At 42.2% G+C, this 22,312-nt stretch overlaps 2 protein-coding genes across 6 annotated transcripts in view; both read right to left on the bottom strand.

Annotated features, from left to right (window-relative positions):
- KIF27 (kinesin family member 27) overlaps nucleotides 1-7,074 on the bottom strand; it is a 40,871-nt gene extending 33,797 nt beyond the window's left edge. For 2 of the 4 annotated variants that reach the window (XM_083701892.1, XM_083701890.1), the window contains exons 1-3: nucleotides 6,746-7,074; nucleotides 5,021-5,417; nucleotides 1,003-1,203 (exon numbers count right to left, since the gene is read on the bottom strand). In XM_083701892.1, coding sequence (XP_083558018.1) covers nucleotides 1,003-1,203; nucleotides 5,021-5,318 — 499 coding nt within the window. In that variant the 5' untranslated portion in view covers nucleotides 5,319-5,417; nucleotides 6,746-7,074. The remainder of the gene's footprint in view (nucleotides 1-1,002; nucleotides 1,204-5,020; nucleotides 5,418-6,745) is intronic. The other 2 variants (XM_083701891.1, XM_083701893.1) reach the window with 2 other exon arrangements.
- A 3,182-nt stretch (nucleotides 7,075-10,256) lies between these two features.
- Nucleotides 10,257-21,537, bottom strand: QNG1 (Q-nucleotide N-glycosylase 1). Of its 2 annotated transcripts, none has more exons than XM_083702124.1 (5): nucleotides 21,401-21,537; nucleotides 18,510-18,861; nucleotides 16,572-16,831; nucleotides 12,216-12,411; nucleotides 10,257-10,962 (listed from the first exon to the last, which is right to left on the bottom strand). In XM_083702124.1, exons 2-5 carry the CDS (start codon nucleotides 18,844-18,846, stop codon nucleotides 10,730-10,732), a joined length of 1,026 nt encoding a protein of 341 aa, XP_083558250.1. In that variant the 5' UTR covers nucleotides 18,847-18,861; nucleotides 21,401-21,537; the 3' UTR covers nucleotides 10,257-10,729. The 2 variants fall into 2 exon arrangements, with proteins under 2 accessions (XP_083558250.1, XP_083558251.1); XM_083702125.1 differs by having other exon boundaries at nucleotides 16,572-16,943; nucleotides 17,301-18,861; nucleotides 21,401-21,536.
- Nucleotides 21,538-22,312: the final 775 nt, after the last annotated feature.

Genomic DNA, 22,312 nt, shown 5'->3' on the forward strand with positions numbered 1-22,312 from the left:
GCAAGCTCAAGCACAGATAATTTGCTTCCGAAGTTCATAGCTGTATGTTCTTGTGACTTTTAAAAAACTCTGTCACTCTCTCATCCCTGTTCATTTTGGAACAAGCATCGGCATCTGTAAAACCAGAACACCAGGGATGTGGGGATAGAGGGGCCTGGAGGGCCAAATGTGTTCTATGAAAATTTCATGAAATATTACAACTGGAAGACAGTTTAGGTGGAGAAAAATTACTCTAACTAAAAATATAGGGCAACGGTGGACATGTTTAAGCTATAAACAGAATGTTATTAGGTATTAAATCAGCAAGTTATCACATCCATTTTAAAGACTTGCCTAATTTCAAGCATCTACAGTGGTACCTTGGGTTACATACGCTTCAGGTTACATACGCTTCAGGTTACAGACTCCGCTAACCCAGAAATAGTACCTTGGGTTAAGAACTTTGCTTCAGGACGACAACAGAAATTGCGCCGCGACAGCAGTGGGAGGCCCCATTAGCTAAAGTGCTGCTTCAGGTTAAGAACAGTTTCGTGTTAAGAATGGACCTCCGGAACAAATTAAGTAAGTAACCAGAGGCACCACTGTACTTAAACCACAAGTGACATTATCATCAACAATGATGCACAGCACAAAGAAGTTGCTTTTCAGGACTAGCTTTACAGGGGACACATTGGGTTGCAGGAGAAAAGGGAAATCAGAGTATTTTGCCTTCCTCACTTCCTCCAGCAGGAGAATTCTCGTAGCAGAGTTCTACCCATGGGCAGTCTTGCTCCAACCCAATATATATTTTCATCTCTGTAAAGACTTTAAATTACATTCATACCAAAGCAGAGGCAACTGTTTTCATGTAATATTTTGGATGTAATGATATACTATTAGAATTGTCTTGTTAGCAGTAGATTTTTGACATCAATACTTGTATGTTTTAAAAATTCATTTATAACATTACTTACTGGCAAGAAGCAAGAAGTGAAAACAGACAAATTAAGTTTAAATAATTACCTGTATTGCCCTTTTCGTCTTCTCTAATTTGTAGATATTTCATAGAGGTTTCTAGTTCCAAAAGATCTCTGAGTTCCTCTTTGTAGACCTCGATGTAAGAAACTTTCACAGTGAAATCAATATTATGGTTTTCTGAAATAATCTGAAATATTTCCTCAATTGCACGTGGAATGATACCTCTCTCTTCTTCTGCAACTGATGCTAAAACGAAACAAGAAAACCACTAAATATGATTCAAGAGATTAAATGCTGTCTTCAGTTACCGTATGACAAGGTTAAAATTCATAAGGCTTTCAAGAACCATATTGTCAGGAAAGCAGTGTTCAATGTCTGGATAAAATATAAAGACTTATTGGAGAATAATACCCCAAGGTGGTTGTCACCAATGGAGGCTAAGGCCCGGAAAAGACTCAATATGGAGGCCAAATGGCTGAAATATTGGGAAATAATAGAAAAAGATGGAGATAATTGGAGGTTGCAGAGTTTGGAGAAACTAAAAGATAAAGTGCAAGATTGGTTACATTATGCTCAGATCAAAGAGGTTTTTAAGATGGATAAAAAGATAGGATTCCAGGTGGAAAAATCAAAGTTGGAAACGGAATTGTTAGAACCTAAGAATAAGGTACTTTCAAGAATGTATAATTTGCTGCTAAAATGGAATACACAAGATGAAACGGTTAAATCGGCTATGATAAAATGGGCACAGGACATTGGGTACAATATCATGTTTGCTGACTGGGAAAGGTTATGGACCACCGGGTTGAAATTCACGGCATGTAATGCCTTGAAAGTAAATATTATGAAAATGATATATAGGTGGTACATGACCCCAGTCAAGCTTGCAAAAATATACCATTTGTCTGATAATAAATGTTGGAAATGTAAAGAAACTGAAGGAACGTTCTTTCACCTCTGGTGGACCTGCCCTAGAGTTAAGGCTTTCTGGGAAATGATATATAATGAGCTGAAAAAGGTATTTAAGTATACCTTCACCAAGAAACCAGAGGCCTTCCTCTTGGGTATTGTCGGCCAGAGGGTGTTAAAGAAGGACCGAACATTTTTTATGTATGCAACAGCAGCAGCAAGGATACTTATCGCCAAGCACTGGAAAACCCAAGATTTGCCCACACTGGAAGAATGGCAGATGCAACTGATAGACTATATGGAACTAGCAGAAATGACTGGCAGAATCCGAGACCTGGGAGAAGAGGCTGTGGAGGAGGACTGGAAGAAATTTAAGGACTATTTACAAAAATACTGTAAATTGTATGAGTGTTAAGAAAGATGTAAGATTATTAATAATATGGCACCATTAAGATAGTTAAAAGGAGTATGAAGATAAATGAAAATATAAGAAAAGACAAATTTTGGATAAATATTATGCTAAAATTAAGCTTTTAAGGTTTGGGTAAAACTATCTAAAATTAGGAAAATATTGGAAATTATTGGAAATTATAATATAAGATATTAAATTATAATATAAGATATAAAATATTGGAAATTATAATATAAGAATTGAAACAAGGTGATAAATTGCTGGGTAAAGCTCGAAAAACTTAGAACGCAGGAACGAGAGATGTGAGGAAGTCCAAAGAAGTGAAGAAAATGTGGATATTGAAAAAATTATATGTTATTTTGTTTGCTTTTTTTGTTGTATTGAGAAAACCTTTAATAAAAAATTAAAAAACAAAACAAAAAACAAACAAACAAGAAAACAGCCTAAGCACTCAGCTAAAATTTGTACATTCAAATGCTAAAGATGTCCACATGGAAATTCCACAAAGGTTCTGAAGGCTTCTTAGCTTTATGAATATGAATCATTTAATCCTTTCAAGGTCACACAAAGAAATCTTTCCTCTCATAGATAACAAATAGTTGGTTACAAATTGAAAAAAGTATTTGCCAAATAGACTCATCCAAGAGGGGAAAGAATTGGTAAAGCCTACAGAGCACATTGTGCACATCCTCATGCCCCCCCAACTGAAAATATCCAACAATGTATAAGCCCAAAAAGAGCCCTCAACACCCTTAGAGAATGGCCTGAACCAAATATGAAGTCCAAGTGCTGATGGCTACCTACAACCACAAGAGATTAAATGCTGTCTTCAGTTACCGTACTTTTCCGTGCACTGGCGGAGGAAGAGGGGCCAGTTGAAGCGCACCGCCCCCAGCACCACGATCCCAGTGGGGTGCCATCGCGGCTGCCCCCCCATGCTAGGTGCCATGGCCCCGTAGGTGGCGCGCCACACCCCCAGGACGTGTGCCACGCCCCCTGGATGTGTGCCCATCACACTCCCGCCTGCTCTCTGCCCCTGGAGCCGGAGCATGAAGCGCCGCCACTGTTTCCGTGTGTAAGACTATTCCAAAATCATGTTCAAAATTAGGGGTTGCCTTATACATGGGTAGTGCATTGTGGGGCCATGGAATAGGTTGCTGCTGTGAGCTGGAGATTTTTATTGGTAGCTGCTTCAAGGGCTGCTTTCGCAACAAGTGCAAGCGGCATTGTCAGTCTGGCGGGTGAGCGTTTTTAGGCATTTCTCCCTAAAAACCGCTCAACAATAACTGTTGGGCAATCCTCCCCCCAAAAAGCTCAACAACTTTGGGGAATCTCTTTCCCTCCCCCCCCCCCATTTTCTTAATTTTGAGTCCCCAAAAATAGGGGGCGTGTTATACATGAAGAAGTACGGTAGTTCATTACAATACCTAGTCTTGATGTTATAATCAACCTAAGCCCAGGTCACTGGAAACATAAAATAGCTCCTTTCCTATACAATGGAACAGCCTATCTATTGACATCATCAATATTTGAACAGCAAGAGTCTGATTTCAGAATTCTGCAAACATATTGGAAGCGATACAGTATCCTGCTATTAGAATTGTGGAGTCAAGCCACGCTCTGAACTTTAGCAGGAAGTAAAAAAGAAAGAAGAGAAAAAACACGATGTTTTGTTTTTTAAAAGGCCAGCATTTCTGACTTTGAGTCATAATACAAAAACAACCAAGACCCTTAGCTTAGAGCAGTGGTAGAACACTCTGTATAAGGCAGCTTTCTATATTCCTAAGTCTGCATTCAAGATCAAATTGGTACTATCCAAATCGCCTGCAAATGTGTAGTTAAAAAGTGAGTGCAAAATTTATGGCTTAGTTTAACAGAATTTAATCTGACACAATATGTTTTTCCCCAATTTCTTCAGCAAATGAATAAATTGCTGAAATGTACAAAGTGGGTAGTGCTCATTGTTATATCCTCTGGGAGGAAGGGAGAGGTATAAATTTAATAGATAAGTAAATTGTGGTACTGCCAATGCATTTTTAAAAATGTCACGTGACACCATAGCACAGAATGACCTGACAATGACACTTCCTTCTGCATCCTTGTGGACAATGACTGGCACAAACACCATTTTACTTTGTGGTCGTTACCTATGGCACAGCTTCACATCAGTACATCTTGAAATCTTAATATGGAAAGCCAGGAGGTAGACCATCTATCACAAACACATTATGTTCCCTAAAATCTAACTGACAATAAGTGGCTAATAGTTTTTTTTATTTTATTGGGAAGTACTGTACCAAAGTGAATCCCTTACTAAGAAAGCGGTATTTCATAAATTCTACTTTTAGCTACTTTGAGAGTAATCTAGATTAACCCTCTGTTCTGGATAGCTTCTGTATTCCATGTTTCAGCAGAAAACTAAGATTAGAATAGTTTGATACATTTTAAATACTTTTACTTTGGCTAATTAAGAATACCTCAATATAGCAGCAATTAACAAAAAAATGCTGTTAGGCAGACTGCTGTACTCAGAAAAAGCACATTTTAGTGAAGAGTTTTGGCTACATCTTTTTTCAAGAAGAAGAGAAGTAAAAAAAAACCACACACACAACAGATATCAATAGATTATGCAGTTTATGCAGAAGTTTCCTTGTTGTCTCTTTACCAATGGTGAGACATAAAATAACATTGTAAGAAAACTATGATTAAATCATCATAAAATATAAGGTTTCAAACACATACCAACATGACCTCCTCCAATAGTGTAAGTCTTTCCAGAGCCCGTCTGTCCATAGGCAAAAACGGTAGCATTATACCCTTCTATCAAAGATGCCACCAATGGCTTAATACATGTTGTGTACACTTCATCTTGGGTTGAATGTTTTCCAAAAACAAAATCAAACGTGAAAACACGGTCCTTTCCGATAATAATCTGCTGAGTATTTGGGATTAACCTCACACATACTTGATGGTTGTGAAGCACTTCTTTTGAAAGTAGAGGTCTTATTCTTACTGCTACTTTAACTGGAATCTCTTCCATTGCAGCTTGTGTGTGAAACAATTCCTGCTTACTTTGCAAGCTTCACTTTGAGAAAGTTTCTTTTTATTTCTGTCCTCATTATATTCCCAGACTTCAGCACTTAAGGGGGAACAAAGAACAACATTTTAGAAATTACTTTTCTATTACCTAGAAAAGAATTACTCTTACCTATAATGAAGAACTGCTCTGAAAAGTTATGCAGAAATAGCATCTTCTCTCATTTTCTATTCCAGAACTGCTTGAGGCTCTTCAAGATCAATAAAACCAACAAACAGAACTTTGACAGGGGAAAATTTTTCTAAACGCTGTCAAGAGCCACAACCTGTTGAACTCCGTGTTATGCATATACAGTGGATGCTCGGGCTGCGAACGTGATCCGTGCGGGATGCACGTTCACAACCTGCTGCTGTGTGTCTGCGCACGCGTGGGTTGCGATTCGGCGCTTCTGGGCATGTGCAAAGTGCGTTTTTTGCACTTCTGCGCATGCACGACTGCCGAAACCCGTAAGTAACCCGTTCTGGTACTTCCGGGTTTTGGCGGTCCGTAAACTGAAAAAACACAACCTGAAACGTCTGTAACCTGAGGTAGGACTGTATAATAGCCACAGGAATCAAAGGTAGATGTGTGTGTGTGTTTGTGTGCGACCATGCTAGATTGGATTCCATACAAACAGGACTGGGGAGACCCAGAATCACACAAGGTCACCATCTCTCCCCTAAGGTAAAGGTAAATGGACCCCTGACCATTAGGTCCAGTCATGACCGACTCTGGGGTTGCGGCGCTCATCTCGCTTTATTGGCTGAGAGAGCTGGTGTACAGCTTCCGGGTCATGTGGCCAGCATGACTAAGCCACTTCTGGCGAACCAGAGCAGCGCACAGAAACGCCATTTACCTTCCCGTCGGAGTGGTACCTATTTATCTACTTGCACTCTGACGTGCTTTCGAACTGCTAGGTTGGCAGGGACCGAGCAATGGGAGCTCACCCCGCTGCGGGGATTTGAACCACCAACCTTCTGATCGGCAAGCCCTAGGCTCTGGTTTAACCCACAGTGCCACCCGTGTCCTAACCTAATCTCTCCCCTAACCTACCTCTTTTGTGGGGGGGGGGGTAGAGTTGGGATAATACCCCCCCCCCCCAAGTTCGTGTAAGAAACATTGTCTGGAACCAATAAACAGCATAATATTAATGGGAAAAGGGATGCCACAGAACCACGCAAAGAATAAAACACAGTTTGCAAAATACTTCCTTTCACAAGTCACAAGAGTCTTCCACAGCCTAAAGATCCTTTACAGCCCGAACCTATCTAGGCCTCTTTACTCAGAAGTAAGCCCACCACCCCTTCCCCAAAGCGGCCAAGAGGGCTTCCCTCCCAAGCAAGCGCTTCCGAAGTTGCTCAATGACCCCAAACAAAAGTTGGGATAGTTGCCTCTGGCCGTCGGGCTGCGATCCCCGCGCCGCCCCTCAGAGAAAAGCAGCAGGGAAGGAGGAACTAGGAAACTCTCCGTCCAGCGAGGCGCGCTTCGCCTCGCCCGCCCCGGGAGCGACCCCTCGCCGGCCGCCGCCGCCGCCACGGAGCCTGCGCTGCTGGCGGGACGAGGAGGAGGAGGAGCGGGGCGCCGCGTCCCGCCGCACCCGAGGCGAAACCGCCCTCCTTCCTTCCCTCCCTCCCGCCGCAAAGATCCGCGGCTCCCTCGCGCCCGCCCCGCGCCCACGTTTGTTTACCCCGGTCGCTAGGCAACCGAGCGGGCCTCTCGCGCTGGCGACGGGCAGCCGGCGGCTCCCTCAAGAGCGGCGCCGCCTCCGCGTTCTCGCCGCGGCCCTCCGGAGCGCAGCGCCCCCTGCAGGCGCAAGCTGCGATTCCCGCCGAGGCCGCGCGGTTTGCCTTGACCACAGGTAGCCAAACTAAGGGCCCAGTCGCCTTCTCAATCCGGCCTGCTGGCGGTCCAGGGATCAACGTGTTTTTATTTTTTTATTTTCTTTCAAAAGAATTATTGCTTTTCACAACATTATAAACAAACAAAGACATAAAACAAACAAACACAAATCATAGCCTTATTAAAAATTACACTTAATAACATTGTTAAGTGACTTCCTCGCTTCCCCTTGGTTGAATTTAATTGCATGTCCTTTTAACGCTTTTCCAAATCACAGTTCTTAAAAAAAATTAACTTAAAACATTGACATCCTTAGATCTTCACATTATGAAATTAAACATATTAATTCATCACTTAAATAAAATCCTAAGCCAATTTAGTATCTGCAAGCTGTTTTCAGTTAATTTAACTTAACATATTTAACTAAGTAATCATTAAATTTAATCCAATCTTCCTGATACTCCTCCTCCTTCTGGTCGCAGACTCTTCCGGTTAGGTCGGCTAGCTCCAAAAAATCCATCATCTTCATCTGCCATTCTTCTATCGTTGGTAATTCTTGGGTTTTCCACTTTTTAGCTAACAAAAAACAAAATTTTGTGGCATACAAAAATAATTTAACATCTTTCTTGGGCAATTCCAAACCTGTTATTCCAAGAAGAAAGGCCTCTGGTTTCTTTATAAATGTATATTTCAACATTTTTTTCAATTCGTTATATATCTTTTCCAGAAGTCTTTCACCCTCAGCGTGTTTTTAAATGAGTAGACTGTGTACATTTATTTAAAATGCATCTCTGGGTTATTTCCCCAGAGTGGCTGGTGAAACTCAGCCGGACGGGCGGAGTATAAATGATAAATAATAAATAATTATTATTATTATCATCATCAATGGGGCATAGGAATTCGTTCACTCCCCCAATATAGTCCGGCCCCCCACAAGGTCTGAGGGACAGTGGACTGGACCCCTGCCCTTACCGCTCAGATTCTCCTTTCATCATCATCATCATCATTTTATTTGTATGCCGCCTTTCCATAGTTAAAACAATGCTCAAGGCGGCAGCCATCAAAAAGTATCGAAAAGCATGAAAAATGCTTCATTAACTGAGGTTCTCTGCCCCCCCAGCAGAGGCCTGCCCCCCAATCTCCGCCAAAAAAGCTCAACAATTTTTGCCGCCCCCCAATAAAAACACTGGATTCGCCCATGGAACTGGCCCAAGCACTTGACCCTGGCCGTCTCTGAGGCAACAGGAACGTTTTGTAGTGTCCACGGATGGCCATTCACACATGAAGAGCTCAAGTCCGGGCTAAGAGGCTTTGGCACCCAAGGCAGACCCCCAAGTGGGTTGCCCAGCAGGGGAGAAGGCGGGAGGGACGACCCACATATCGGGAACAAGGGCAGAAGATTGACAGTGGGATCTGCTGCTGCTGCTGCCCCTGTGGATCTTGCCACCTGAGTCCTGACCTCCTTACCTCAGGGATGGGCCGGCCCTGGCAGGACTTAACTGGAGCCATTGCTGGATGTTTATGGACTACTAGGCCTCAATCGCCCCCATTCCAGCTTTCGCAGGCTGCCTTCCTCACCCACCAAAAGAGGAAAGAGTGTTGTGTGAAGCTGCCATGACTTTCACAACTCTGCCAGCTGCGTGTTTAGCCAGTGTGTGAAGTGGCCGCACTCCTGTACAACCAGACTATGGGTTTACTAGTTCCAGGGGTGGGGGGCTTGCCCAGGGTCCCCCCACTTTATGTGGAGATGCTCCAGGTAAAGGTTAAGTCCAGTCAAAGGCAACTATGGGGTTGCAGCGTTCATCTCGCTTTCAGGCCAAGGGAGCCGGCGTTTGTCTGCAGACAGCTTTCCGGGTCATGGGGCCAGCAGGACTAAACTGCTTCGGGGGCAACGAGACACCGTGATGGAAACAAGAGCACATGGAAATGCCGCTTACCTTCCCACTGCAGCAGTACCTATTTATCTACTTGCACTGGCATGCTTTCAAACTGCTGGGTTGGCAGGAGCTGGGACAGAACAATGGGAGCTCACTCCGTTGTGGGGATTCAAACCGCCAACCTTCTGATCGGCAAGTCCTAGGCTCTGTGGTTTAGACCACAGATGCTCCACGTAGGCATATGGCTGCTCTGACTCACATGTGCCACGGCAGCAGTTGTTAGAATTCCTGCTCCGTGATTGCAATCATGGGATTTTTGTCTATCAGATGACGGTGTATGTTTTGACTCCAGAGAGTGGGAAGTAATGGAGACAGGATGTTTGTGTTACTGTGTTCCCTGAAGTGGGACTATTGTCCTTTGCTTTCTGTCTTTGCTGTCTGATGCTAGAGAGGGAGGGAGCCATGTTGCAGTGCTCCGTGTGTTTATATGTAAATAAAGTAGATTAGCCAAAATGCTGAGTTGCTCAGGTCTGTTACGCAAACTGCGAAGACTCTGCGGATCGCTAAGTGTTCCGGTGTCTGTTGGCATCAGTTGCTGACGTTTGGGCTGAAGAAAGCTTTTGAAGTTCCCGAACAATTGACCAGGAGGGAGAGAACATGCCAGTCGGGCATGTGTCTCTATCAGGGTCCTACTCGAGTGTAGGACAAGCTCCTGACAGCAGGGACTTCTTCAGGTCTCAGAAGGTATCCCTCCAAAGCCCCTTACATACAACAACGTACAATTGTCTTCATTTTGTGTGGCTAGATTTGCATCCTTGTAAGGGTGAGTCAAGAGGCTATAAATCATGGGGTAGAACACATGCTTTGCATGCAGAAGGTATCAAGTCTTATATCTTTAGGTATCATGCCAAAACCTTTTCATTAGCTTTGTCTTTAAAAGCCAAAAGTGCTGTTGACTGCTCCTTTTGGTTGTTGGTCTCATCCTTTATGTAGTTTTATTATGTATATTTGTATTTTTTTAATAAACAAAATTATAAAGCATCCTGGAATCCACTGGGATAACGGGCAAAAACAAACATGCTTTACATAAAAATAAAACTTGGTGGCTTTAGTTCAGCAGACATGTGGTACTAGAAGGTATATAAGGCATATGTATATATGCATATAAGCACAAGCAGACAGGTGGTTAATTTGAAGATGCATTTACTACGATGCCGTATTCAGCTTACTGGTATATTATGAGATATAATCCAGAATTATGTTTTATATAATTCCACACCATTTTCTTAATTGAACTGAATGCAAAAATATTGCTGAAACAGAAATAGAAACTTTATCAATTACAGACTCAGGCGCGCTTGAAACAAAGCAATCAAAGCAGCAAAGGAATGGTGTAAACATTACGAGAAAACACCTTTCCTGTGATACAGACAGTGTGCATAATAGCTTTTAAAAGAGTAGATTCTGAAAAATACATGATAAGTGCTCTCAATTTACTCTTTGCAAGTTTTTATACAAAACTGTTATTGGGTAACAAATTGGAATTAAATGAGTCTTGACTAAATTAAGTCTTACTGATTTCAATGGCACCACTACTTGGCACAACTCAGCATCTAGATTTTTGATACTATACTTTATCCTCAATTATTAAAACAGTATTCAGTAGTATATGCAACGTGTACGATGGAAAGGAACTCCCTTCATATCTTCCCGATGATCCCGTGCATAGTCCCATAGATAATAATCGAGGAGAACTGCATTGATCTTCTCATCCATTTTCTGGCCTTTCTTTTTGTAAAGCTCCAGCAAGTGATTGCAAATGAGATCACAACACCAAATAGAGCAACCTCGGATTTCTACTTCCTGATAGTCTCCAGATGGAAACATGTGTCCTACAGGAGAGTAATATAAATTAGTAAAACAGAAGAGGTAGGACACTCAGAATATTAAACCTACCTGCGGTACACAACACTTTTTTTATATGTATAAAAAAGATGGCATTTCTAATGCTTTCAACTTTAATCAGGATAATTCAGGTTATGTATATTCAATGGTTTAACCTGCAAACCTAACAGGAGCTGTGTACACAATACGGTTTGCTCTGGCTCTTGTGCACTCCCACTGCTGGTACATGGGTGGTGGTGGTGTGTGTGCGCGCGCATGCCTGGGTAAAACAGATAATGCACATGAGAAGGTGCCTCCTTGCTAGTGTGTACAGCAACATGCCAATGTAACTTGAAATGCAGAAGGGGAAACATTTCTTCATTTTAAACCACTAATGTGTACATAGCCTAAGATAGTTGGTGATACATTTAGCAAAAGAGGTTAACAATGTGGTCTATGTCCAAGAGCCAGCCTGGTCTTCTCCTTATAAATAGCACCAATCTTAATTGCAACGTAGTAAATGAAGTTGGTCCTGTTAGCTAGGGATGATGGGAGTTGTAGTCCCAAAACATCTGGAGGGCTGAGTTTGCCTATGCCTGATTTACACCTAACTAGTTAATTAGCCTTCCTTTTTTAAAAAAAATCCAATCACTTCTGATTCCAGTAAGGAAAATAAAATATTAAAGGCCTGTAACAGGTAATTTTCTTACAGAAATACACTGTCATGGGTTTGTAAATTGACACACTTTCTTCCTCTCTGCTATTTCATTATTGAAGAAAAATGAAAAAAAACACACAGCTGTGACTGAGTAAACCACAAGTGCACATGGTATGAGTAGGAAACAGAACCGCAAAGATATGTGTATACCCTTTACAATGCAAATCTCTTTACGCTTATGTTTTGCTAGAAATACGTGAAAAATATGAAAACTTTCACTCCTTTGCCACTGGATAAGAAAATAATTATATAAATGAAATCCTTAGAGACTATATGAGATTTTGCAGAAATAATCAGTCTTATATTTTTGTCTGTATTTTTCTTCAATAACCGAGTAGCAGGAAAGAAGATGGTACTTTAATTACAGATTCAATTTAGCAACTTAATTTCCATGGGCTGAAAAAACTTGTCTGTAATAGGACTTAGCCTATATTTTGAGCACCACTACAAAGATTTGTCCCCCATCCCTGAACAGTAAGCCAAAAGCTATTTCTAAAAATTCTCAAATGTTACATTTTTTGACGATCCTGAATGGTTTCATACCTTCCTTGAGCTTTTTCATTAGTTCATCAGAATATTTCATTGCTCCCAGGTGAACAAGCACTTGTGGTATTCTATAATCAGCAAATATAGTCACACTGGAAATATCACTGAAGCAGCCGTCTCCTTTTCCTTCCAGAACACTCCAGGTGTCAGCCACAAGAATCTGCGCTCGTTTGTAGAAAGCCACTTTTCTACCCTGATAGGCAAAGGAAAAACAGACACCATTATGATACTTCAAGGTTCTTTTCGACAAGTTATAGCATAGATGCATGTTGAGACCTCTCTCTGAAAACAGCCTGGAAACTTCAGTGACTCCCAAAGAGGGGGGCTAGATTATCAACTAGAACTGGACGATTCACTTGCATTGCAACAGCACTTAGTCATCTACACTGGCTTCTAATCTGGTTCTGGAGTGCAATATAAATGTTACAGAATCATAGAGTTGGGAGGGACCAAGAGGGCGTTCTAGTCCAGCCCCCTGCCATGCAAGAATCTTTTGCCCAGTTCAGTAATAAAGAAATCCTCTTCAACAGTAGGAACTGCTGCTGCAATGCCCTGCCAAAGCTCTAGGTACAGGTGAGGATCATAAGACTTTATGCACACTTTATACCAGGCATGGCCAAACTTGGCCCTCCAGCTGTTTTGGGACTATAACTCCCATCATCCCTAGCTAACAGGACCAGTGGTCAGGGATGATGGGAATTGTAGTCCCAAAACAGCTGGAGGGTGAAGTTTGGCCGTGCCTGCTTTATACATTGATAAACCTATTTACTTCAGTTATTTCAGGGATTTTGCATTTTTGGCAAAGGGTTGTGCTGATATACTAATGTTTGCATCTGTGCTCTACACTGGATTATTTTTGTAAATCTCCAAACATCAGTATATTTCTGGATTCTATATATATTTCTATACATATACTGGATTTCATTTCTATACATATACTGGATTTCATTTGAAGCAACATGTTTCTGGAAAATTTCAAAGGTCAGATTATCTATTCAGATCTGCACACACATTCTGATCTGAAACGATCCTTTCATTACCTCAAAACTCCAGTGCCATATCAAAATATTACACTTGCTAAATTATTCCCTGACCTGTGTGTTTCCCTTAAGGCATGAGACAAGATAGCAGGCCTTTCGTGTACAAAAAAAGGAGGTAGATGATGTTTCTTCATCACAGAATTCTAGGTGTAACCTGATACTTGCAAACATACAGTAGAGACTAATCCGTCTGCAATCACTATATTCAGAATGAGTATAAATGCAGACGTCAAGGCTTTAACATCCAGCCTATTTTTTTAATGGATTTTTCCTTCATTCACCCAACTTCAGCTTTGTGAAGAGTTATAAGTAACTTAAAAACCTTGTGAAGAGTTGTAAGTAACTTAAAAGCTCAAGCACCATTTTTGCAACATTTTGACTGCTCCTACTAAAATGCATTGCCCTACTGTGGATTTCCATGATTATGTATGTTTTTATTGCTTTTTGTTAGTGTGCTGTAAAATGTACAAGTTCCAATCTTTAAAAACTATAACGAGCAGTGTAATAAGAAACAACTCCAAAACATTTGTGCTCTGATGCAGCTCTAATCAAGAATAAAAGCAGAATTTTTGTTAGTATTATTTTACTTCCATAATTTATGTTTCACTTTTAATTAAATTTTGCAAAATAGCATAGGGCAAACTAACCAAGCTATCAAATGTGTACATCTCACCAAAAGTACTATAATGCAGTGCATATGTTCAAAATGCATGATTGATTTATACCTGACATTCCAATGTAACAAATAACACTTCTGTATGTAGATTTCACTGGGGCTAACAACTTCAAAACTATTACTGGTTTAGTTATACGGCATGAGATGTGGTTAAGATATATTCAGCACAACTGTTAACATTAGTACGTCACCATACAATGTCACCAGCATGAAATGATTCATTACATTGCTAACTGTAAACATTTTCATATCTATAATTAACAACATAAAAGTAATATTCATCCATTGACTAGGATGCTTTGAGAAGCAAGTTCATTGAAGTAATATGCAAATCAAAATTATACACAACCAAAATTACATATTGGAACTAATACTTAATTTTATTTTTTCATAGCTCCCTCAGGTGAATAATAGTTTTCAGCTGCTGTCACAGGCTGAGATCTCATATAGCACCTTGTAAAATGAGCAGAAAATCTATGGCTACGTCTTAAAACAGATACACAGAAATCCCATGGAAATCAACAGAACTCGCTTCAATATAATTATGTTTAGGATTAGGATGCAATTCTAATAAATTTACCATGTTCTAGTATGCATTTTTACTAAAGTGGTGAAATCTAATTCATTTTCACCACTTAAATCTCGTCTCACACCCCTTCTTGGTGCAAATCTCTGCAATATCTCAATCTGTTGCCAGGGAAACTGTGTTGACAATGCGAACAGATACTAGCATCCATCTTGTTAGAAGTGGTGAAAATTTGGTCTTCCTTCAGAACATGTAACCTGGTAGGATAAAATAGCCAAGGACTCTCCCTTAGAAAGTCACAGTCCAATTGTATAAAGATGAGAGGACTTATTTCTATTGCAGAGGTTGCTGTTTACTACTGTTCCTTTTAGAGAACAATGGATTTTTAAAAACCCTTAAGGGGCCTTAAATTCTGCATTTTAAAAAGATCTAAAACTTTACAAACGGAAAGTTCAGACAGTTCAATTGTAACAAACTACTATGCAAATAAGTAACAACTGCATACATTTGGCAGAACGAGGATTCTGAACTGACACTTCAAGTCTCAAGTTAAATAATACAAGAATGACAAATGATATTGTAGCTGAATACGCAGCAGCCACAGTCAAGTGTTCAAATCCATGGACACTGAAAACAAATTACTACAATTTAATATATTATTTTATTTAGCCAAGATCTTCCAAGTCACATGGTAACCAGAATATACTATACAACCCATGTTTGCACACTGAAGTCATATCTGTCTGTCTGTCTGTCTGTCTGTCTGTCTGTCTGTCTATCTATCTATCTATCTATCTATAAATAAATAAATATAATTAATAGATAGATAGATAGATAGATAGATAGATAGATAGATAGATAGATAGATAGATTGCTGTAAATGTATAGGTAACTAGCTCTATTCAAAGATCACACTAAACCCTGGTTAATGGTGCTTATGGCTATAATACTCCACACACTTACATGGGAGAAAGTACTTACTTTTGAGTAGACATGCATAGGATTGCATTGTAATTATGTTTTAGTGTGAAGTGTGAACTAACAAACCAGAGTTTGTGATCCACTAGCAAATCAGAAAGCATGGTTTAAAGTGAGTTTTCAAAAACACCATGGCTCAGTTTGCATGTTAACACTAAAGCAAGCTGCAGCTTCAAGCAAACACACATGCAGAGGGGCTCTCAGAGAAGATATTGTTAGTTTCTTCTTTCTGCTGTTGCTGAGCTTCTGTGAGCTATGCCATGGTTTGGTTTATGGTGTCATCTGAACCAAGATTTGTCGTTTGACTTCTCCAAACAAACCATGATCTGTAAACTGAGAACAACATAGCTGACAGCTTATGGTTTCTCTGGAGCAAGAAAAACTGTAAGGCAAGGTTCAGACAACACACTTTGCTCACAGCAATGCAAGAACAGCAGGATAACCAGAGGAAGAACAACGCGGCCCCAATCTTCTCTCTCATGCTAAGAGATAGTTTGACCCTATTTGCATGTGACCATAAACTGCTTTATGACAATAAACCAGATATGGCTAAGGCTCCCAGATACAAGACTGCTGAGCAGACAGAAAAGCAAAGCAAACAAGCAGTTCTAAACCACGCTTTCCTGACTATCTGAAAGGCCAAGCCATTGTTTGGGTTCTAAACTACATTTGGAACATGCCCATTGCCTGGTGTGATGTCTGAGGAGAGCCACTGTTTTGTGAAGTCAATGAAACACCAGTCCATAATATTTAACAGTGTTTGCATTTTATTTCCCCAGAGAAGAATGGTGTCTATTTGCAATGGGAAGTTATGAATATTTAGAAGATAAGAGAAAATTTTCTACACTGAAAATTAGAGTAGATCCGGAATATATTCCCCCAAATGGGTGATGACTGCCACCCTGGCAAGAGACAGGTAAGCGTAATTCTCACAATATTTAGGGGTGTCCTGTCCTGAAGTGGTTTCCCTTCAGTTGGTGGGATGTTTTAATCCTGTCTTTTTATAAATCTGAATGTGTTTTTAGCTTTTACTCTGTTTGAGCTGGTTTTCAATGTAGGTATTACTTTTTGTAAACCACTTTGAATTACATTTTGTAAAAAAAATAAAAAAGCAACTATAATAAAAATAATACCTGAAATGAAGCTTCATCTCTAAAAGATGGGAAATTTTCTACTATGAGCTGTAGTAATGTCTGGGCACTTTTCCCACTCTTCTTAACGCACGAGAGGAAAGAGCCTCCAAATTTCTCCAGGAGAACTGTCCCGGTCTCATTCAACACCCGATGTCTCTCCTCGATTAAAGGCATGGGAACCTCTGTGTCCGAGCGAAAGACATGTTTCACTTGCTCCAGGGTCATAGTGGCATAATATGAAGCGCTGGTAATGGGTATTCCTTCAGAAAGCAAAAACAACAAGGAACAGTAACAACCATAGATGAAGCTCTATTTATTTATATCCCAGCTACAGAATTGCAAAGTTTACCGTTGCTCACGTTATTAAAGCAACTACAGTGGTGCCTCGCAAGACGAAATTAATTCGTTCCGTGAGGCTCTTCGTATAGCGGTTTTTTCGTCTTGCGAAGCAAGCCCATTGACAGCTTAGCGGATTAGCGCTATTAGCGATTTAGCGGCTTTTAGCGATCAGCTGTTAAGCGGCTTATCAGCGGATCAGCTGATAAGCGGCTTAGCGGCTTAGGAAAAGGGGGGGGAAAGGGAAAAAAACCTGAAGGAACTCGCAAGACTTTTTCGTCTTGCGAAGCAAGCCCATAGGGAAATTTGTTTTGCAAAGCGCCTCCAAAACGGAAAACCCTTTCGTCTTGCAGGTTTTCCGTCTTGCGAGGCGTTCGTCTTGCGGGGCACCACTGTAAACTGTTTACTTCTAAATTGCCCAGGATCCTGCTCCTGCCAGACAAATGCCCACAGAAAGCCTGAAAACAGAACCTGAGTTAACCTATTATTTAATAATATATATTTTTATTTCCCCCCTTCAAATTGTGTTTATTATTGGATGTAGTTCTAACTTCAGCTCCAGCTTCTCAAAGCACCTAACTTTAATCACAGTAAATACATAAAAACAATATAAAGCAGAACTTAACTCTCCTATGCACAGCCGCTGAGGAGGGCGATACACGAGTGGAAGAAGGCTCTAGCATCTTCATCCCACCAAAATATTAACTAACCCAACACTTAGACAGCCTATGCAGCCCCCAGTACTGGATTCGAAATGCCACCTCATAGAAGGGAGGTGGAATCCCCACTCACAGAAAGTCCCCACGGGCTAACAATATTATTTCATTATTTCCAAATGAATCCTCAACCCTACAAAAAGAAATATTGCTTGTATTTTGTTTAGATTCATCCTTGATTACAGGAGCAACTGGTTTTCTGGAGATCTCGTAATGATGGTGATCTAATAACCAGGAGCTGCTTTTTCTGTGATCTAGAAAATGAGGCTGTTACCCCTCTCCCACCCGACTAAGCCACTTCCCTTGCACTCTCTGCTAAGTAGGCTTCCCAGAGGCAATCGCTTCTCTCCTATCAATACTTTGTTCATACCACAAACTATCATTTCTCTTTGCTCTCTCACCTCACTCATTTCTGTCATTCACCAGAGCTCTCCTGTGTCGGATTGTAGGATTCAGGGAAAGGAATTTAAGATTGGGCAGCAGCTATCATTCTTAAATACCCTATCTCAGCAGCTCCCTAACGTACCATCCAGTCCAGCTTGCCTCCAGGCTCCTCAAGCTACCTAATGACCACACAGGCACCAGTAGTGTTCAGGTTTATCCCATAGGTGCAGAGACTGTGAGAGACAAATCCTGTTACTTATTGTTAAATCTGGCCCTTCGGTACTGGAGTTCTGAAGCATGGCAAGTTAGGTATCAAGTGCCCTGCTTATTTAAAATAATGATGATACACCTGTGACTCTGGGATCCAAACCTAAAGTTGCAGCTGTATGAGTAACACAAAGATTTCAAAACTGGCTTGAATGGAGCTTTGCATTTCCCCCCAAATCAAGGTTATTTGCCGCCCACAAATTCTCTTCTTTAATTTTGAAAATTAAGAACTAACCCTCATCAAGTGCTCTGTTGATGGCAGCGCAAAGAGACCAGTAACCACTGTATGTTTTGCCTTTATACTTCACCAGACATTTGTGATCTTCACGCTCGGACCAAAAGGAAAAATTGAGGGTATCGGCAAGGAACACCCAGTTCACGGCATCTTCATTTGCCGCTTGAGGGTTCAGCTCATGAGAAGACTTCCAGCCGGCCACACTGAACTCTTTCTCCAAGACCTTGTCAAATAACATCTCTGCAACTTTCCGTACACCATCGTCTTCAATGTACACATCTTTACTGTGTTCTGCTATGAATTTGGCAGATTCTTTAGGGTTCAAGAATGGCTCCATGGTCTTCTTACGTTTCTAAGTAAAGATAATATTGCCTGTTAATCTGATCTGGCTGAAATCCAATTATCATGCAAGCAGAAACACTAATTCTGCTTTCCCCAGGCATCCCCCAGTCCTTATTCTCCTCCCACCATGACCCCATCAACCTTCTGTAGCAGATTTTCAGCCTCACCAAGGGCCATAGCTGTCAACATTTCCCTTTTGTAAAGGGAAATTTCCTTATTCTGAATAGGATTCCTCGCAAGAAAAGGGAAAAGTTGACAGCAATGCCAAGGGCCGCTGGTGGCAGGGAGAGGAAAAGGACACTCTGCATGGAAGTCTGTACCACCCTGCACGTGGACAGCATTAGTGTCACCCACTGGTCAGTTTTCCATTCAGTAGGCTGTGCATGTAGCCGCTTTTTGCTCTGGTATCTGTATGTTGAGTGTAATTGTTTTGGAACATCATAAGTGGAACACAGCACTCCAACCTGAGCTGATTTTGTGGACAGCAGGTGCAGGGGAAATGAACATACTTGAAGAACAACAAGGGAATGATTTCTGAACTGCATGTTGTCAGTAAAAAAAGCAGCACATGCATTCGTTGTTCCATGATTAGGAATGTGTGACTAACAGACACAAAGCTTTCCAGCACACTTTGCACCACTGAGTGGAATATGCATGAATCAGCTCTCATTTATCTAATAAATGAGCTTCTGATTGGATCCAAGAGTCTCAGAGGTCAAGCAAATAACCAGCCAAGCCTCTCCAAGGAAATAGCCTATTGCAGGCTCAGCTTGCTGGACTATCTAGTTATCAGCTCAGAGCACAGGAACCAAAGCAGGGCCTGTGATTTAGAAGGAGGCAGAGGAAAAAGCTTCACAAAAACAGGAAGCAGGTCCCTTCACTGGCCCACAGCACCTGCAACTCCGCAAAGAAATCCAGGGTGCCCCACAGAGATGCAGCCAGATGCCTGAGGAGGTGTTACTTCTTCCACAATTGTTGTATTTATTGCCAATAGCCTCATCTTGCTCCTTCTGAGATCACTCTCTTCCGGGTATAACCTGCCTCAACAAAAACTGAATGAACATTGCCTACAACAGCTTGTTTCTCCTTGCACTTAGGGAAGCTTTGAACTTGAGGGAGCTTATGTATGACAAAGGGACACGGGTGGCACTGTGGGTTAAACCACAGAGCCTAGGACTTGCTGATCAGAAGGTCGGCGGTTTGAATCCCCGCGACGGGGTGAGCTCCCATTGCTCGGTCCCTGCTCCTGCCCACCTAGCAGTTTGAAAGCACGTCGAAGTGCAAGTAGATAAATAGGTACCACTCCAGCGGGAAGCTAAACAGCGTTTCCGTGTGCTGCTCTGGTTTCGCCAGAAGTGGCTTAGTCATGCTGACCACGCAACCCGGAAGATGTACGCTGGCTCCCTCGGCCAATAAAGCGAGATGAGCGCCGCAACCCCAGAGTCGGCCACAACTGGACCTAATGGTCAGGGGTCCCTTTACCTTTTATGTACGACAGTTTCTCTTGTACAATATAGTACTCTTCTGACCCATTTAATAATCTGGGAGGAGAGGAAGAGACAGCACTTCTTCTAGCTTCCCTGGCCAACTTATCCCCATAGATCCAGTTACAGATAGGTAGCCGTGTTGGTCTGCCATAGTCAAAACAAAATAAAAAAATTCCTTCCAGTAGCACCTTAAAGACCAACTAAGTTAGTTCTTTGTATGAGCTTTCGCGTGCATGCACACTTCTTCTTCAGGGTGGTAGGAATGGGTGTTTGGCAGATAGAGTTAAGAGTCGTCAACAGGCTCATCACAGCTATCTGCCAAACACCCATTCCCACCACCCTTCTGAGTAATACCCCTCCCCACCTTCTCACTACATAGAAGGGTCTGGTGACTTCTGTTTCAGTGTATCTGAAGAAGTGTGCATGCACACAAAAGCTCATACCAAGAACTAACTTAGTTGGTCTTTAAGGTGCTACTGGAAGGAATTTTTTTATTTTGTTTTATCCCCATAGAGTCCAGCATTACCGACACTGGCCGGCAGGGGCTCTCCAGGGTTGCCAGCAAGACTCTCTGCAGCACCGCCTACTTCAGATTAATGGTTTCACTCATAACTAGGCTTTCCAGGTGACTTTTCACTTCTCATTTTATCCTTTTTTTCTTTTTTTATTAAGCGTTGATCTAACATCCTGCCGTCTTGCGCAAAGCGGCCTCCAGATCGGAATGCTAGCGGATCTGCCGATTTCCGGGGATTCTTACAAAGCCAGGCATTTCAGACGATACCAAAAAAGGCGCCGTTCCCCGCCAACCCGCTCCTCCCTCCCTCCCCCTTCCCCAATCGGATCCCAGTGGAGGGTCTCCGCGCGAGTCGGGGGGCAGAAGGGAATCGGGTCCCCTTCTCCCCTTCCTCCACGCACGTGGCCGCGCCAGCAGCGCTGCTCTCCCGCAGGCCTGCGGAAAATAGGTGCAGGCGCGGATTTTGTGACTTTTTGCAGAGTTACAACGCCGCTTTTCTCTCCTGAACCAAAGATCGCGACGCTTCCGCGCGCTCAAAGCCCTCTTACCTCCGCAAGCGAGCAGGTGTTACCACGTTCAGACGATACCTGGACTCCGGTTGCAGGAAAGGCAACAAGATTCCTCCCCCCGCCCCGCTTCCGCGCGCGCAAATGCCTTCCTTTCCCACCTTCGTACCAGCCCTCCCACTTTCACGCTCCAATCAGAATTAGCCGTATTTGCAGACGGGCGGGCGGACTCGGAAAGCGAAAGTAGCTGCGTGCGGCCTCGCAGGCCTCCCGGGGCCGGATTTGCCTTATAAGCTGAGCAAGCTTTAGGGCCCCACTGTCTTGGCCCCCCCCCAAAAAAAAAACTAAAGGGGGAAAAAACCCCTGTATGTACATTTAGAAATATAAGATAAAAAAACGAATAAAATAAAACCTACATACAGCAACAGTGTTTTGTGTTGTGTAGGCTCCTGTGATGTAATCATGGGCCCCGCCTGCTAGACTGCCCCCTAAAATAACACTGGTTTTAGATACCTATTAAGTCCATAAATCACCATATAGCACATAAAAAAAAACCCAATCCTTCCAGTAGCACCTTAAAGGTAAAGGTAAAGGGACCCCTGACCATTAGGTCCAGTCGTGGCCGACTCGGGGGTTGTGGCGCTCATCTTGCTTTACAGGCCAAGGGAGCCGGGGTAAAGCTTCCGGGTCATGTGGCCAGCATGACTAAGCCGCTTCTGGCGAACCAGAGCAGCGCACAGAAACGTCATTTACCTTCCCTATTTATCTACTTGCACTTTGAGGTGCTTTCGAACTGCTAGGTTGGCAGGAGCAGGGACTGAGCAATGGGAGCTCACTCCATTGCGGGGATTCAAACTGCCGACCTTCTGATCAGCAAGTCCTAGGCTCTGTGGTTAAACCCACAGCAATAAAAAAAAAAATCCTTCCAGTAGCACCTTAGAGACCAACTAAGTT

Source organism: Podarcis gaigeae (genome assembly GCF_964106915.1).
Source record: "Podarcis gaigeae genome assembly, chromosome: 11".
Classification (NCBI taxonomy): Eukaryota; Metazoa; Chordata; class Lepidosauria; order Squamata; family Lacertidae; genus Podarcis; species Podarcis gaigeae.